This window comes from Xyrauchen texanus, chromosome 25, assembly GCF_025860055.1.
Source record: "Xyrauchen texanus isolate HMW12.3.18 chromosome 25, RBS_HiC_50CHRs, whole genome shotgun sequence".
Lineage (NCBI taxonomy): Eukaryota > Metazoa > Chordata > Actinopteri > Cypriniformes > Catostomidae > Xyrauchen > Xyrauchen texanus.
In genome coordinates, this window is record NC_068300.1 from 15,167,477 (window position 1) to 15,186,603 (window position 19,127).

A 19,127-nucleotide genomic window follows, 5' to 3' on the forward strand; every position below is an offset into this window, starting at 1 on the left:
CGCCCCCATCGGTTCCTATCTGGGATCTTTCTATAGTTCTCGAAACTATGAAAGCCCCCTTTCGAACCACTTCAATCCGTGGATTTGAAATACCTTTCACTCAAAACCGTTTTTCTGACTGCCCTGTCATCAGTCAAGCGTGTGGGAGACCTTCACGCGCTGTCTGTCAGCCTGCGTGTCTTGAGTTTGGACCAAGTGACTCCAAGGTCATTTTAAAGCCTAGACACGGCTATGTTCCCAAGGTGATCGGTACTCCTTTCAGAGCACAGGTCATTTCCCTATCGGCGCTGCCAGCATCCGATAGCTGACGCGGCGCCAATCTCCTTTGCACGGTCAGAGCACTGAGATTGTATACTGCGCGCTCCGCCGCTTTCAGGCGCTCTGAGCAGCTTTTCGTTTCGTTCGAGGGCGCACCAAAGGTCTCGCCGCCTCGAAACAGACACTATCTAGATGGATAGTGGACGCTATTGCTGCTGCATACGGCGTCAAAGACCTGCCATGCCCGTTGGGCATTAGGGCTCACTCCACTAGAGGCATGGCATCCTCGTGGGCATGGTCCAGCGGGATTTCCATTCACGACATATGTGTGGCAGCGGGATGGACTTTCACCTCCACCTTTGTCAGATTTTACAATATGGAAGTGCCCGCTCTGCAGGCAAAACTACTAGCGGTTTAATACGCTACAGCTCCCTTGGTGAGCTGCACTGATGGGACACATTCCACACAGACCGGCACTGCCGCTCTGTCGTTCCCTTCCCACTATGTGCTTATGTTTTACACAATCAATGACCCGCATTCTTGCCAGCCAAATATTATTTCCCCACTTATAAGGGCTCCCCCAAGTCCCCCCTTCATTCCCTGGGGCTCATACAGTGGATGCTTGGCGCGCACGGCGTTGACAATGGGTTCCCGTAGCGTAAGCTAGCTTACGCAATACGAGAGAACCTCTCGTAAGAGAACGTATCGGTTACCTAACGTAACCTCGGTTCTCTCTAGATGAGGAACGAGTATTGCGTAGCCGGCCGTGCTTCAGCGCCACGGCGACTTTTCAGCTTCAGTCAATGAAAACCAGGGTTCCAGCCAACGAACTACGCTTATTTGCACTCTAGTCACGCCCATTTTGGCGGGCTTTGATGCAGTGAGCGCGGACGCCTCTCATTGGATCGCGAGTTCAGCCCAAGCTCGATCTATAGACTGCAGCAGTTGCCACAGAGCAACCTATGAGCTCGCTAGCTAGCCCGCTCAAGGTCTCCGGCTGCCGCACTGCGTTGACAATGGATACAAAAATTAAGGATAATTGTTTGGCTTCAATATCTCAGAAAAGATTAATCTTTCCCGTAGCGTAAGCTAGCTTACGCAATACTCGTTCCCTCATCTAGAGAGAACCGAGGTTGCGTTAGGTAACCGATACGTTTTATGAATTGAGAGACCTGCCTGTGAGATGAGTAGGCTAAATGTTCACAGTTATTCTGTATGTAGTTTGTATGTAGTTTTCACATTCTGCATTTCAAGTGCTGCTGTTCAGTAGTGTTTCATGGGCAGTAAAATTAACAAGGCAAATTAATCAATTTAATATACAAAAAAATACACATGAATGTGTTGTAGGGCTTCACAATTAATCAAAGGAAAAAAAACTGTAAAATGTGTCGATTACAGCATTCCATTTTGGTGTACTTCTGTTGCAAAAATCTGCTAAATCAGTAATGCTCACATCTACATTATACTGTGTACAATTTATTCAAAATGTGAGTAATAGCTTTGGTTTATCATGTAATTAAAATATTAAAGCAATTCAGACACATAAAGTTTTTTGATGCATAAAGTAACAAAGTAAATATTTTTATGCCCCACACAAAGTAAATATTTTAATGTAAACTATTAACTGAAATTAATAATCGCAATTACAATATAAGGAAATGATCAGCAATTATGATTTTCATCATAATCGTGCAATCCTAATGTCATCATATGTTGAAGAGTCTCATTGTAGGCTTGATTGTTGGCCTGTCTTCTTGACCGGTTATTGTTCATGTAAGAGAAATTGCATTTTGAATGTACTCGGTAAATCTGACCCGGCTCTATGGCACTTCTGTGTATTTTCAAAGAGTTCTAGAAATGCTGTCTTTTTTTTCCCCATAGGAAAACTGATAGTTTTAGACAGAGAGCATTCTGAACTTCTTACAGAAACAGATAGGCTATTGTTTTGAGTCTGGTATATGTTAAAGGTTAAAGATCATTCACATGTTCAGTCTGGGCATGCATACTGTTTATGTGTGACATCCTCCCGTTGCCCATCCACAAACGTCTAAAGGATTCTAAGTGTGTGGGTGCGCATGTTTGGATACTGGCATTTCTCTGACATTAGCTCACCATCAGCCTGTGGAATATGCTTTTGTAAAATTTGGTGAGGATTGTCAGAGCTCCAGTTTTAAGTGTGCTTCGCTGATGTCTGTTATTGAGTTTGCACTCCTGGGTTCCATTTTACTCTGCAAGTTTTAAATGCTCCAAAAATGGCTGAACAGCAAGGATTACTCCCCCTCTTTCTACCTCTCCCTCCCTTTTTCTCAATCTCTCTCTCCCACTGTTATTCTCTTTGTCTTTTCCTCTTTCAATCTTGATCTCTGTTTTTCTCCTCTCTCCTTCTTTAGGTCTTTTTCTCCTGGCGTTGGGGGGTGTGTCTGTCGGTGCATGCTGAAAAAAAGTGATTCTTTTATGGATTTGGCTGCAAGCCAAGATTAAAATAATCTTTTTCATATTCCTGAGCTATTAGCCAGTGTGTCATTGGCATTCTATCTGTGTTTAACAGATCTTAAAGAATTTTCGTCTCCTTGTGTGTCTGGCTTGGTGATCATATTTCTTTGCACAATTCTATATGCATATGTGGCTTGCTAAAGTTAATGTCATTATCATAGTAATTACAGTGTTTCTGGAGCAAACATGGATATTTTCATCTTGATGTATTAAAAATGATAAAACAAGGAGAAGAAAATGGCAAGCTGTTTATTTGTGATTTCTGGAAAAAGCATGTTTCAATCAAGCAGTGAATAAATGAAAGTGAAAGATGGGGTTCTGTAGTTGCAGTAGGTAGCATTTATATATATATAATAATGGTTTTACACCTGTTGTCATGGAAATACAATGCCACATTTATTTTAGGTTAAAAGCATTTTTATTTAGAAATGGCAACATGCCTTGGAATAAATTACGTATTAGTAGTGTTCAGCAAAGTAAAACAATGTGAAGTAAATAGAAAAATTAAAATATGCTTTCTAATTAATTAATAAATATCCCAGTTGAATCAAGTAAAACACATCAATAATTTTAAAACTACATCTCTCATTGTTCTCTCAGTGTTCTCTCTAGTTTCCCCTAGGATTTTGTTTGTATCCAGTTGCCCGAAATGCCGGACCCATACTTACACACGCCAGTGGAAGAAATAGTTTTCAACAACCTTAGAAATATTATAGATGGATTATCCATGTTAACCTTGTCATGTGTGTGTTTATTTACTGGGAGTTTATGCCACTTGAAGGGCTCTGGAAGCCCAGATAGCTGTAGTAATAACTGTCAAATAATGAAATGCCTCTAAACAAAGAATTACTTGCACTATATTTAACCCCTGTTTATAAGCACCGGTAAGACCATAGATGGTTCCTCATTACTGTTTAGGTCATTGTAGCTAGTCTTTCTAAAATAATAATATTAATAATTTATAGTATTTGTAAAAAAGCAATTCTAGCCCTAACACATTTAGCAACTTTAATTACATCTGCCACAGTTGTGATAAAACTGAGGTCTAATACTGTAGATTCTACCTAATAGATTATTTCATATCGATACCGAGGAAAGCCCACAGGCCGATATGTGTGCTCCAGAGATACCGAGCAGAGCAGATCAAGTAGTTCATTGATGGCTCGTGCAAAACTCCCACAAAAACCAGGCTTCAATCTCAATAATATCGCACTGCAGAATGGAAGCACATTTAGCATGTATAAAGCACCTAATACGAGAATATCATAGAATTTGCCTTGGCCGTCCAAAATCTTGCATATTTGATAAAGTAATGTAATTTGTGACATTGATCACGTTAACTCATTTGAACAAAATTTTTTGTTTCCATTGAAGCACACAAGATGCTCTTTGGGAAATCATGCTGGATAACATGGATCATCAGGTTTTAAAACAAAAGAAAGACACACCATATTCTAAGGAATTCTGAAATGCATGTACATTTTTCAGTTCAACTTTAAATTGAAATTGTTATGCTGGTAATATAATTTGTCATAATTTATTTGATTAAATTAGAAAAATGCAAAAGAGAAATATTTTCACTAGTGGTGTCTAGGGTTGCAAGGTTTACCGGTACAAATGAAATATCACGAAAAACTAAACTTTAATTGTGCAATATCGTCTTACTAAATTCAGTACCGTATTACAGTATGCTGTAATTAGCAAAATTATATGAGATGTGACAGTTTTGAGATTAAAACAATGACAATTTAAATAAAATAAAAAACCTCTGGTTATGGCCATGTGTGATCATTAAACAGCAGAAAGATGTAATTTAATTAAATATTATACAGTCACATGCACTGCACACTACAGCATGAACAAGAGGTGCTGCTCTGCTCTGTCATCTGCTTCACACGAACATACACTACTGATGCTTAATTTTCATGCAGTGTGTTTAGAGTATCAATGGCTGTGTTGACACTTAAATTAACTCCTCGGTTGCAGCTCAGAGATTTCACCTTGAGAGTCTCGACGGGATTATCTCAACATTAATGGGAAGCTTGATAAAACTAACCTGTCAAAAACAGGAAGAAATCAAAAGTCTGTCAAATAAAAGTCCTACTTAAACTAAAGCTCTTCAACTTCTTTGCGTGAACTTGAAGACAGAAAAATATAACTACTGTATAAAAATTTGCTATTCCAAAAATATCAATAATATTCATAATAACAATTCTATAATATTAAATAGTTGTTTTATTATGATTATTATTAATATCCGTAAGCAATATCACAAATGCAAGTTTTTTCATTAATACTGTGAAGCTCTTTTGTGCAGCGTTTTATTTGACCAAAAATAATATTGCAATTGTTTGGTAAAAAAAAAAAAGAAAAAAACATATTTATTTGATAAAATCTTTATGTACAATTTTATTAAACACCATTTGATCATAACATTTAATTAAAACATTTAACATGGAATTCAGAAAAATGTTAACGAAAAATGCATAATTTGTATCTGTAAGACTTTATACAGTTCTTCTAATCAAGTCATTTTCATAAAAAATCTAAGGCTTTTTATTTGTTGATTATAGTATCGATTTAGTATCGATACTGAGGCACCAGGGCTGGTATTGTTCCAAAGCCAAAATTTTGGTATCGGAGCAACCCTAGTGGTGTCAAACTTTTGGATCCCTCTCTATGGCCTATATAAAATGTAAATAGTATTAGTATTAGTGTATAAGGGGGCCTGGGTAGCTCAGCGAGTATTGACGCTGACTGCCACCCCTGGAGTCGTGAGTTCAAATCCAGGGGGTGCTGAGTGACTCCAGCCAGGTCTCCTAAGCAACCAAATTGGCCTGGTTGCTAGGGAGGGTAGAGTCACATGGGACTGATCGTGGTCGCTGTAATGTGGTGGGGTGCATGGTGAGTTGTGCGTGGACGGAGATTAGTGTGGGCTAGGGCTGTGCGATTTGGCAAAAATATCTAATTGCGATTTTTCTGACAGATATTGCGATTGCGATTTAATTTGCCATTTAATTTTGTAAAGTCAAGCTTCAGTTCAATATTCTCAGTAGTGTTTAGCACACACTCTAAATTAGAGCATTAGTACAACATGCCTTTAACTGTAGACCCCTCCACTACTAGCAGATGCAGTGTGCCTTTTTATCCAATAGATGGTTAGCTTCTTGCTGCTAAAATGCAGTCAGTACTGCCTACAGAATGCATTCTAATTCAAGAAAAAGTACTGAAAAGATATTAACTGATTTCAGCATTTATTACAATTTCTTTTTAAATATTCTGTGCAAACAATTTCTAGTAAGAACAAATAAAATGACCTTACCTTTCTGTAAACAAGCTTTTCTAAATTAGGTAGGTCTGGCTTATATTAACTAAACACAAAACAATGATCACAAATGCTTCATAAAATATTCACAATCAACTAAAACAGTCAGGACTGTTAACCAGTATTTAAAATATTGCACAGCACACATTCAAGTACAAATACTTTAAACTTAACATTTTCTTCACACAGTAAAGGCTGCCAGTAAGTGGCATTACAAAATAAAGTGCAGCACAAATCTTGACTCCAACCGAAGCCTTACAATCAGTTGCTGAATTTTCTTCTTCTCCCCAAGTCAACACTTGATTGAGTACAGTATTTAAATTTTTTTGGCCAAAAACACTAACATGTCTACCTTTGCCGCTTTCAAACATGAGCGTTCACATGTCACAACGTTTCCACCAGCACTAAAGAGTCTCTCCGACGGGGAACTTGTGGCTGGTATACATAGGTATTTGCGAGCCAGTTTGCTCAGCCTTGGAAAGTTAACCCTATGTACCTTCCACCAAGCCAAGGGATCTTGCTCTTCATCAATAGCAGGAGTCATGAGGTAGCTGTTTAGCTCAGCTTCCAATGTGTTCTCCAACTGCACAGAGGAAGCAGGGGGCACAGGGGTGCTCTTAAAGAAGCTGCCCAGTGACCGCTTGGCCTTCTACACTGTGGATGTTGATGGTTCTGCCTCGGTTGCACTTTGATGCACGCCACCTGTGGTGCTGAGACGAGCCCTCTTCTCCTGAAAAACAGAGAACTGTCTTTTCAATCTAATGTCATTTTGAGCAATTGGACATTTTTATGTAAGCATTTAAAAATTGCCTGTCAATATAAAAAACAAAATGGCTTAGATTGCATGTATTTTAATAACAAACTATTATAACATATTATATGTAGTGTAATTTAGAGCTACTTAAATGTTGTCATCTGGTGTTATTTTATGTTGTTTTCTCTTATAGCATTAATTTTTATCACATTCTATTACTGTTGCATATCGACGCACATAAAATCAAAACAAGTTACCTTTTGTGCCTCCTGTTCCATTTCGAACTTGACTCTTGCTCTAATTTCTGGAATACTCTCTTGTCTTATGTAGTCCGTTTTGAATCATGGATCAAGGAATTAAGCTACATCAAGAAGCTCCTGTGTGATTAGGTCACTATATTTTTCCTCCATATAGCCGAGGGCCCTTGACTTTATGGCGTTCATTAGGTCGGTGTCATCATCCTTTTCAGCCAGGGTTGCTGTTTTCAGGAGATGCAGGACTGGCTTCAGGTAGGATACGCTGACATATGATTCACCAGAAAGTGCATCTGTAAAGTCCTGGAGAGGATGTAGGGCAGCATCGATAGACTCGAGGACCTCTGTGTCCTGCTAGGTCTGGACCAAGTGACGTGTCTTCCTGTCTTCAGACAGAACCTGAGACAAAGTCTGGCTCTGCTCCAAGACCCTCTCTATCATCTTCTGTCTAGAGCCCCACCTTGTTGGACACTCTGTAATTAAGGAATGCTCAGATTCAAATGTTTTTGGGCCTCACTCAGTGCATTTTTCTTTTTCCAGCTTTGTGAGAAATAACCAACCAGCTGCTTACAAAGTCATGTTGCCCTATTTACCCTTACATCATGCTTCAAAGCATTTTCTGAAAAAACAAAAAAAACATGAACAAAATATTGTGTATGGTACAGTTTTGCATTTTCCAGACTTAATGTATTTAACAACAACAGTAATAATTAAAAACTTGTATATATTTTTTTTACAAGAGCAGAGTGCTTCACAGAAAGCAATGCATTTAACAATAAGTGAATTATAAATCATAAAGCAGGTTATTAAGTTATATAAACAATTTCAAGCAGTCTCAAAGTGGTTATATTCCAACAATAACATCTAAAAGACAAAAGCAACACTTAAAAGATAATAAACAAGCATATTGCATCTAACTACACACCCGTAGGAAGAGGTCTACTTACCAATGGCAAGATGCATCCTGTGGCCAAAACACTGAAGTCTGGTCCATTCGTTTAACTCCACAGCTTTGACAACCTTTGCTGCATTATCAGTGGTTATGCACGTCTGTCCCTCTTCGTTCAAATGCCAACTGGATAAACACTCCCTGAGTCCATGGGCAATATTCTGTCCCGTGTGGTCTACAGGGAAGTATGCCGTTTGCAGACAGCTAGTCTTCAGCTTGAAGTCATCATTGATAAAGTGAAACTAAGATACGGTTCGGTCGTCCTGCTTGACCACAAGTCTGTTGTTGTGCCGTAATATTCGACGTCTGTCAATTCCATCTCCACTTTATTCCTACATTCAATGTACAGCTGTGGGATTGCAACTCTGCTAAAATATGTGCGAAAGGGAATTGTATATCTCCTATCCAGCGTTCGGATGAGGTTTTTAAACCCCTCTTTGGTCGCTGCATTCAAAGGCACTATGTCTTTAGCGAGGTACTGGGTTATGGCGTTAGTTATCTCCTGGTGCCTTCATGAGGTCTTTTCATATGGTGTAACAGCTACAAACAGCTCTGAAATTGTACTTTGTTGTTGCTTGCTACTAGACTGAGTGTCACTGGAAGTATTTTCAGTCGACATTTTAGCAACGCACTACTCAAATAGCCGCCTGTGGTGCTTTTTCAAGTTCTGGTGGAGGTTTGTTGTATTCCCATGTGTTGTGGCAACAATTCCACTACAGCTCTTGCAAATTACCTTTTTTTGTTCAGTGTCTGTCACTTCGAAGCCAAAATAATCCCATATTACCGAAGTGCTGTTTTTCTTTGGTATTAATTCGCTAATGATCGATTTGACTCTGCAGACGCCATAATCCCACTCCACCGCGCTTTCCTGTTTGTTTTTTAACGGTGGTTGTTTACGTAGTTGGCGAGGGCAGTGTTGATTGGGGAGAACGGAGGTGCGCTCACACAATTGGTTAGTAAGACTGCCACACAAAGAGGGCAATTATGCTTTTGCTCCGACTCGCTGCATATTTTTCATATCACATCCACATCGCAGCCTTTTGCGATTAGAAAATCGTGATTGCGATTCGATTTCGATTTATCGTTCAGCCCTAGTGTGGGCCTCCATATGTGCCACGTCTCTGCGGTAATGAGCTCAACAAGCCACGTGATAAAATACGCAGATTTAAATTTGTTTTAATAAAATAGCATTTATGTAAGATTGATCTTTTCACATTTAAATTCAACAATTAGCCAAGCTGTAATTTACATTACATACACTCTATCACTACAGCATTAGACACTACTCATATTTCTTTCATGAGATTTTTCCAGATAGCACTTTTTACTATGGAGGGACTAGATGTACTACCAACAACTTGCCCTACATGTATCCTTAGTAATTATTGTTTTATGACTAATCATTAATCATTGTTAATCAGAGTTCTATGAAGTGAGTTTCCAAAGTGTTTTGGATGCATAAAACTAAAGTTTGTTTTAAGGTGAAGTCAGTTTTGTTTTCTACAGAAAACTCCACTATTGTAAATATTTCTTAAATATTTTTGGAAAATTTAATTATGCATTTGACTACAAATAAGTTGAAATTAGTATAAATCTCAGCTCTTTTCAACACCATTTTCCATCCTCTGATTCCCCTCAAAATCAGTGCAGGAAATCCTATCCCCAAATTGGGGCTGGCATTAATCCTGTATAAATATTTTTTTAAGACATTTTAAAATACTTTTATGCTCATCCTTAGAGGCCCAAGGGCATTGTTTTAGCTTGAGACATTTTGCTAGACACTCTGCTTAAGTTAATGAATTTCTAAATTCTTCAAGATTTTATTTGGCTACACAGAAGTTTTCAAAGAGAACTTGGCTAAATTTTAAAAGCAGCTCAATTTTACATATGATTCTGGCAGGGCCTAAGGCAGGGGTGTCAAACTCGGTTCCTGGCGGGCCACAGTCCAGCAGTGTTTAGCTCCAGCCCTAATTAAACACACCTGAAGCAGCTAATCAAGTTATTCAGGAGTGCTTGACGATTACAAGGAAATGAGTTTGACACCCCTGGCCTAAGGGATTGCCTCATGTGTGGTGTGTCCTCAGGGTTCGGACGACTGTTTGGTGAAGATCTGGTCGACGGACAATGGGCGTTTGCTGGCGACACTGCGAGGTCATGCGGCAGAGATTTCAGACATGGCTGTGAATTCTGAAAACACCCTACTTGCAGCCGGCAGCTGTGATAAAATGATCAGAGTGTGGTGCCTGCAGACCTGTGCCCCGTTGGCAGTCCTAGAGGGCCACGCAGCATCCATAACATCATTACAGGTGTGAAACAAAGTTTTGGACTCAAAATAGAGACATACACAGACATGCAGGGGAAAACTACAGATAGATGGAAAGACAGTCTACATTCCAACTATTCATGTGTTTTCATCTTGTTTCTGATGTTTCTACGTATGTGTGTGTGTCTAGTTCTCTCCTTTGTGTAGTGGCAATAAGAGATTCCTATCCTCTACTGGTGCTGATGGTACCATCTGTTTCTGGCAGTGGGACGCAAGCACACTAAAATTTGGGTGAGTTTGCTTCATTGTCATTCACATCTGTGGAGATTTAAGATTTATAGTGTTGTAATTCTGGGCAAGTACATGAAGCTCTTCATGTTTAGTTGGATTAATGAAAAGGAGAAACAAGTACCTTTCTTTTAAACCCAACATTAAAGGTGAAGTTTGTCATTTTATCAATGTTAAAATACTTTCTCTTATCCCTGCTTAAAGGGATAGTTGCCCCAAATAAATTGATGTCATCATTTACTCTCCCTCTTGTTCAAAACCCATATGACTTTCTTTCTTCCATGCACAAGACTATCATTCTGCCTAATATCTCCTTTTATGTTCCACGGAACAAAAAAAGTCATATGGGTTTGTAAAAACACAAGGGTAAGTAAAGAAATAACAGAATTTCATTGGGTAAACTATTCCTTTAATATGCAGAGACAGCTACTGTATACAGCGCTTATCCATCCATCCATCCATCTTCAACCGCTTATCCGAAGTCGGGTCGCGGGGGCAGCTGCTCCAGCAGGGGGCCCCAAACTTCCCTATCCCGAGCCACATTAACCAACTCTGACTGGGGGACCCCGAGGCGTTCCCAGGCCAGTGTGGAGATGTAATCTCTCCACCTAGTCCTGGGTCTTCCCGAGGCCTCCTCCCAGCTGGGCGTGCCTGAAACACCTCCCTAGGGAGGCGGCCAGGGGCATCCTTACCAGATGCCCAAACCACCTCAACTGACTCCTTTCAACGCAAAGGAGCTGCGGCTCTACTCCGAGCTCCTCATGGATGACTGAGCTCCTCACCCTATCTCTAAGGGAGAAGCCCGCCACCCTTCTGAGGAAGCCCATTTCGGCCGCTTGTACTGCGTGACCTAGTTCTTTCGGTCATGACCCAACCTTCATGACCATAGGTGAGGGTAGGAACAAAAATTGACCGGTAGATCGAGAGCTTTGCCTTTCGGCTCAGCTCTCTTTTCGTGATCAACGGTGCGATAGAGCGAGTGCAATACCGCCCCGCTGCCCCGATTCTCCGGCCAACCTCCCGCTCCATTGTCCCTCACTTCGTGAACAAGACCCGAGGTACTTGAACTCCTTCACTTGGGGCAAAACCTCATTCCCTACCTGGAGTACGCACTCCATCGGTTTCCTGCTGAGAACCATGGCCTCAGATTTAGAGGTGCTAATCCTCATCCCAGCTGCTTCACACTCGACTGCCAAGCGATCCAGTGAGAGCTGAAGGTCACTGAACCGATGATGACATGAAGACAACATCATCTGCAAAAAGCAGCGATGAGATCCCCAGCCCACCAAACCGCACACCTTCCCCACCCGACTACGCCTCGATATCCTGTCCATGAATATCACAAACAGGATTGGTGACAAAGTGCAGCCTTGGCAGAGACCAACCCCACATGGAATGAACTCGACTTCGTGCGAGGACCTGGACACAGCTCTCGCTTTGGGCGTACAGGGATTGGATCGCCCTAAGAAGGGATCCCCCACCCCGTACTCCGCAGCACCTCCCACAGTATCTCCGGGGGACCCGGTCATACGCCTTCTCCAGATCCACAAAACACATGTAGACCGGATGGGCATACTCCCAGGCCCCCTCCAGGATCCTTGCGAGAGTAAAGATCTGGTCCGGTCGTTCCACGGCCAGGAGCGAAAACCGCATTGTTCCTCTTCCATCCGAGGTTCGACAATCGGCCGAACCCTCCTCTCCAGCACCTTGGAGTAAACTTTACCAGGGAGGCTGAGAAGTGTGATACCCCTGTAGTTGGCACACACTCTCTGATCCCCCTTTTGAAGAGGGAACCACCACCCCGTTCTGCCACTCCTTAGGCACTGTCCCAGATTTCCACGCTAATGTTGAAGAGGCGTGTCATCCATGACACCCCTCCACATCCAAAGCTTTCAGCATTTCTGGTCGGATCTCATCAATCCCGGGGCTTTGCCACTCGCGGAGTTGTTTGACAACCTCAGTGACCTCCCCAGGGAAATAGAATCTGATCCCCCATCATCCTCCGGCTCTGCCTCTACCATAGAGGGCGTGTTGGGATTTAGGAGTTCTTCAAAGTGTTCCTTCCACTGCCCAATAACCTCCTCAGTTGAGGTCAACAGCGTCCCATCTTTGCTGTATACAGCTTGAATGGTTCCCCATTTCCCCCTCCTAAGGTGGCGGACGGTTTTCCAGAAGCACTTTGGTGCTGACCGAAAGTCCTTCTCCATGGCTTCTCCGAACTTTTCCCACACCCACTGCTTTGCCTCCCTCACGGCCGAGGCCGCAGCCCTTCGGGCCTGTCGGTACCTTGCAACTGCCTCCGGAGACCTCCGGGACAACAAATCCGGAAGGCCTCTTTCTTCAGTCGGACGGCTTCCCTGACCACCAGTGTCCACCACGGTGTTCGAGGGTTACCACCCCTTGCGGCACCTAAAACCTTGAGGCCGCAGCTTTCCACCGCGGCTCGGCAATGGAAGCTTTGAACATTGCCCACTCGGTTCAATGTCCCCAACCTCCGCAGGGATGCCTGAAAAGCTCCGCCGGAGGTGTGAGTTGAAGATCTCGCGGACAGGGACCTCCTCCAAACGTTCCCAGTTCACCCGCACTACTCGCTTGGGCTTCCCAGGTCTGTCCAGAGTCTTTCCCCACCCCCTGACCCAACTCACCACCAGATGGTGATCGGTTGACAGCTCTGCCCCTCTCTTTACCCGAGTGTCCAAAACATATGGCCTCAGATCTGACGACACGATTACAAAATCGATCATCGACCTTTGGCCTAGGGTGCTCTGGTACCACGTACACTTATGAGCATCCTTATGTTCGAACATGGTGTTTGTTATAGATAATCCATGACTAGCACAGAAGTCTAATAACAAACATCCACTTGAGTTCAGATCAGGGAGGCCGTTCCAATCACGCCTTTCCAGGTGTCCCTGTCATTTCCCACGTGTGCGTTGAAGTCACCCAGCATCACTATGGAGTCCCCTACTGGGGCCCTATTCAGGACTCCATTCAGGGTCTCCAAGAAGGCTGAATACTCTGAACTGCTGTTCGGTGCATATGCACAGACAACGGTCAGAGTTTTCCCCCCCACAACCCGTAGGTGTAGGGAGGCGACCCTTTCGTCCACCGGGGTAAACTCCAACGTAGTGGCGCTCAGCTGGGGACTCGTGAGTATCCCCACACCCGCCCGTCGCCTCACACCCTGGGAAACTCCAGAGAAGAATGTCCATCCCCTATCTAGGAGTACGGATCCAGAGCCAAAACTGTGCGTCGATGTAAGCCCCACCAGATCCAACTGGTAACGCTCCACCTCCCTCACTAGTTCCGGCTCATTCCCCCCAGTGAGGTGACATTCCACGTCCCCAGAGCAAGCCTTTGCTGCCCGGGTCTGGTCCGTCGTGGCCCACGGCCTTCACTGCCGCCCATATGACAGCACACCCGACTCCTGCGGTTCCTCCAATGGGTGGTGGGCCCAAGGGATCATATTGATGTTACAGCGCTTATATTGCATTTAAAAAGGATATATCTGAAGTGCTCCAAAAAATATCAGAAGTACTTGAACCATCAACTGTTTACCCAGAAAGTTCTAAATCCATAATGAAGGATCACAAGGAAGCAGAATGAGAAATTAAGCTTCAGTTTACTTAACTTTTAACAAGAAAAAGACTACTAAGAGCTAATATTCTTTAACTCATCATGTTTATGTGTGTGTGTTATGTATATGCAGGCAGCGGCCCAGCAAATTCACAGAGCGACCCAGACCTGGTGTCCAGATGATCTGTTCCTCTTTCAGTGCAGGTAGGTCAGAAGTGTCAAACCTCTTTTCTCACCTCCACCTGTACCATTTTTTCAGGTGTCCTTTATCATTTGCAGCCTGTACTGGCAGGAGCCCTGTGACAGAGTGACTTTGTTCCAACACTGTGCTTGTAGTTAAACTTGATGCATTTTTCAGGACTTGGACAGAATATGCTTTTAATAGTTTTCCTAGAGTTTAGAAGTATCTGCTTGCCCAATTAGTAAGTCATAGAAATTTCTAGGGATGCACAATATATCTGTGACTGATATATTAATGGCAGATAACCATGAAAATCTAAATTATTAGTTATTATCATGTCAATAATGGAATTACCGCCGATATCCGCCGATATTTTTGCCAGTAATTTGTTATGGTTTACTTGCTTGCTGCTAACACACACAAACCATTGCTGCACAAACATTCTGGCTGCTTGCATAAATATCACACCATGTATACAGAGATTAGGGTTTGTTTTGTGTGTTTTGTTGTTCAGTGTTAGTTACTGTAATGTCTAGATGTGTTTTTGTTCATGTTTTGTTTTCATGTCTTTTATTTTGAAATTCTAATTCCTGTTTCATGTCATGTGGTTCCCTTGTCATGTGATTTAACGTTTCCCTCCATGTTCATGTGTCTTGTTTTCATTGGTTTATTGTCTTATCAGTTCTAGTTTGTCATTGGTTTAATGTTATTAGTCTTGTTATCTTGTTTGTAGTTCTGTCTGTTTATTGTTTTTCTTGTTTTTGATTTACCCTGTCTTTATTGTCTGTGTATTTAAGACCTCATGTTTGCCATTGTCGCTTGTCAAGTATTGAATGTGATTGTAGATGTTAATGTAACCTTGTTTGCTAAGTCATGTTTATGTTCATGTTAATTATTCATGTTTATGTTTATTTTAGTTAATGTCTATAGTTAGGGTTTTGGATTTCACGTATGTAAATAAACTGCACTTGGGTTCTTCATCTTCACGTCATCGTCTTCGTCATTGCCAGTGCCAGCACAACGTTACAGAATACTGGACCCACCTCTGTGGGGGAGGAAAATAACGAGCCAGGGTCCCCCGTCATGGCCGCAGTGCCAGCGTCCCACGTCATGGCCGACGAGCCAGTATCCCACTTCATTGTGGACGAGCCAGCGTCCCCTGTCATGACGAGCTTAAGCCCAGGCCTGCCACGGCCGACGAGTCAATGCCCACGCCTGCCACGGCTGACTAGTCAACGTCCACGCCTGCCACGGCTGACTAGTCAACGCCCATGCCTTCCATGGCCGACGGGTCAACGGCCACGCCAGCCACGGCCGACGAGTCAACGGCCACGCCTGCCAACGAGTCAACGGCCAACAAGTCAACGCCCACGCTTACCACGGCCATTGAGTCAACGGCCAAGCCTGCCACGGCCAACGAGCTGAAAGCTTCGTCCGTCCCATGGCCAGTGTTATTCATCTTGCCTGTCCCAGAGCCAGCTTTGCCAGCCCCGTCCGTCCCAGAGCCAGTGTTGCCAGCCTCGTCCGTCCCAGATTCTGCTCCATGCCATGTCACAGTCACGCCCCACAGCCGAGCCCCAGACTGCTCCATGCCACGTCACAGACGAACCTCAGACTGCTCCATGCCACGTGAGAGCGAACCTCAGTCTGATCCATGCCATGTAACAGCCAAGCCCCAGACTGCTCTATGCCATGTCATAAGCCTTCCTTTGTTTCACGGTCCAGGCCCACCTCTGCTCCACGGTCCAGACCCGCCTCCGCTCCACGGTCCAGGCCCACCTCCGCTCCATGGTCCAGACCCGCCTACGCTCCATGGTCCAAGCCCACCTCCGCTCCACGGTCCAGACTCGCCTCCGCTCCACGGTCCAGGCCCGGCTCCACTCCACGGTCCAGGCCCGCCTCGTTCCACTGTCCAGGCCCACCTCCGCTCCACAGTCTGCTCCATGGTGCAGCCATGGTGCAACATCGATTGTCGATGTTAATGTAACCTTGTTTGCTAATTCAAGTTTATGTTTATGTTTAGTTTAGTTCATGTCTATAGTTAAGGTTTTGGATTTCACGTATGTAAATAAACTGCACTTAGGTTCTTCATCTTCACATCATTGTCTTCGTCATTGCCAGTGCCAGCACAACGTTACAGTTACATGCCATTTATTTATCAGCTCATTTTGGATTAATGCATTATTACAGCTGTTAGAAGTTAATTATTCTCTCTCTGTCAGCAAGTCATTTATATCAAATCACCATTCATCTGTAATATTGGCAGATTTCTGGTTTTATTACATCCGCCAGTCCGTATATAGCTGCATGTCCAAATTCCAAGCTTTTGAATGACACATTTGTGAAATGAGAAGCTTTTAATGAATTAGCTAGCAGTTCCAGTTTAAAGGATTCAAAATTAAAACTAGATTTTTTTTTAAATATTGGTTATCGTTACCAGCCACAGTGACCTGCGAATGATCAGTTATCGTTATCGGCACAGAAATTCTACATCTGTGCCTCCCTAGAAATGTATTTATTGAATATGCATTTTTTTGTCATATTTATCTAATTCATTGGCTAAAAATCGCACTTTGTGAATGAAATCTGTATAAAATGTATTTATTAGTTCTTATACAGTAATCATGAACAACTTGAATTTTTTTAAGAAAATCATAAAAATATCATCGACTTGCGGGAACTCTGATACTGTTTTTGTTTTTATTTGATATTTTAACTCTGTTTTGAATGTGTAACTTTAACTTGGTTAAATAACAAAGTTGTTAAATGAACAGCCAGTCACTAATTATGCAAATGTATGTCTCACAGGCCTCATTTTATAATGTAGTCTATTGAGGGTTAATTCAGGTAATGCAGAAATAGATCTTGTTCATGTCAAGTCAAATGACTTGTGGTGCACTAAGTGAACTGGATACTATTTAACAAACTGCTCTGATGGATTCAGTAAATTACTCATTAAAATGATTCAAACCGATGACTGTAGAGTATTTTTGACTGGTTTATTAAAAGTGGAGCTGGAGTCATTTTTTTTTTTCATTGTATGATTGTTTTTAAATACAGCCAGCGAAGACAATGCAATAGAGAGAGAAGTTGTTTTTGTTTTATTTTGCGGTTACATTCAACTCATACTGCCAGCTCACAGCTCGAAGAAAATTCTATATGAATTTTCACAGAGCATCTTAAGTGCTTTAATGAAAGAATCCCTGTCCTTTTTACAAAATGAATTAATACAGTTAATGTCACAAATTTGCTTATTTGATTTCTGACAACAGAGTTGTGTGGAATCTTAAATATTTCTTATATTCTGTCATTGTAATCATGTAATCACTAGTACGTAAGCAACAGCGTGAGAAGAGCAGGCAAGTTTTTCGCACCTGCATTTCAATCTACATCTTGACATAATCCTTCCTCATGATCACAAAGCGTGTTTTCATGAATGGGAGTCTAAACACAATTAAAGTCTGATGAGACTTGTGCTGCACGTGCAAGCCATTCATTCATCACAAGCCGATCAACTATTTAACCCTTTTCGGTGAATCGCACCTGCAAAATCCTAAAACTTTATTTCCAGGTTTATTTAATATTTTGAAAAGATTTTTCAACGCTATGATGGTTTATGTTTTCTCGTTTAATCATTTAATGTCATTTTGACAGTGATCATGGTTTAAGGAGGGTGTACCTGTATGCTGGGTTGGAAATCTCAAGGATTAATAGTGGTGTTTTCCTTAGGCCTACTACATCATGTGTTCTGAAAGCAAAAAGAAACAAATGAAACAGAATGTAGGCTGTCATCTGTGTAGCCTGACCGAAGCAAAGCAGGCACGTTTACAGGCACAAATGGTTTGCACGCGCTGCAGTCTCGTCACATTTTAACTTTTTGTTTAGCCTCCCATTCAGCTTATGAAAATACGCTGCGTGATCATGAGGAAGGATTACATCAAGATGATGATTGGAATGCAGTTGCAGAATTTATATAAATAAAATAGTCTACTCCTCTCTTGCCATAGTTTGCCGACCCCTGGCGTTTAACAGAATAAACCCTTATGAATGATACAATCCATATTTATGTATCAAACCATAATAATAACTCTGTGCACTCCCATTGAAGCTTTATATTAAGTGATTATTCCCATTAATCACAAATGTGTGATTAATGCTGAAATCTGCTAGATTGTGTTTGTGTGAAAGTAATGATGAAACATTTGGTAATGGTGGATTTATTAATCATTTGTGTGTGCATTAGTTCTGAATCAGTTGTGATATACTGTAAATTATGTAGTATTAAGTGATGACTGATGGTATTTCAGGTGGAATGTTTCTGGCCACAGGCAGCACTGATCACATCATTAGGGTTTATTACTTTGGAGGTGGACAACCAGAGAAGATATCTGAGCTGGAATCTCACACTGTACGTAATGTCTGCATGTTTACATTTGTGTACAGGATATGTGTTTGTTTTTTTCTGTTTTATTTTTTGTTCATTCTCTAATAATAAAATAACTGAAAGCTAATTATATACACCCAGGGATGAGACAAAAATATACTTTTTGTTTATTTATGTTTGTTGGAGTATTTGCATACAGGTTGATATAATTTGTATGGAATTTGTACTTTGGATAAATAAAATCTGAAACCTACAATCAATGTATTGATAGCATCTAAAAAGGAAACCCTATTACATATGTACAACTTTAGAAACATACAACTCTTACTTATTGTAACTCTTTACAATAAGTTTCCATTCGTTAACATTAGTTAATGCATTAGGTTGTCACGATTCACTGTT

General features: G+C 41.8%; 1 protein-coding gene across 2 annotated transcripts in view; it reads left to right on the plus strand.

Moving 5' to 3' along the window:
- Positions 1-19,127, plus strand: part of LOC127618806 (PH-interacting protein-like) — a 71,822-nt gene that overhangs the window by 11,187 nt on the left and 41,508 nt on the right. For both annotated transcript variants that reach the window (XM_052091439.1, XM_052091440.1), the window contains exons 8-11: positions 10,118-10,339; positions 10,487-10,587; positions 14,294-14,364; positions 18,649-18,749. In XM_052091439.1, coding sequence (XP_051947399.1) covers positions 10,118-10,339; positions 10,487-10,587; positions 14,294-14,364; positions 18,649-18,749 — 495 coding nt within the window. The remainder of the gene's footprint in view (positions 1-10,117; positions 10,340-10,486; positions 10,588-14,293; positions 14,365-18,648; positions 18,750-19,127) is intronic.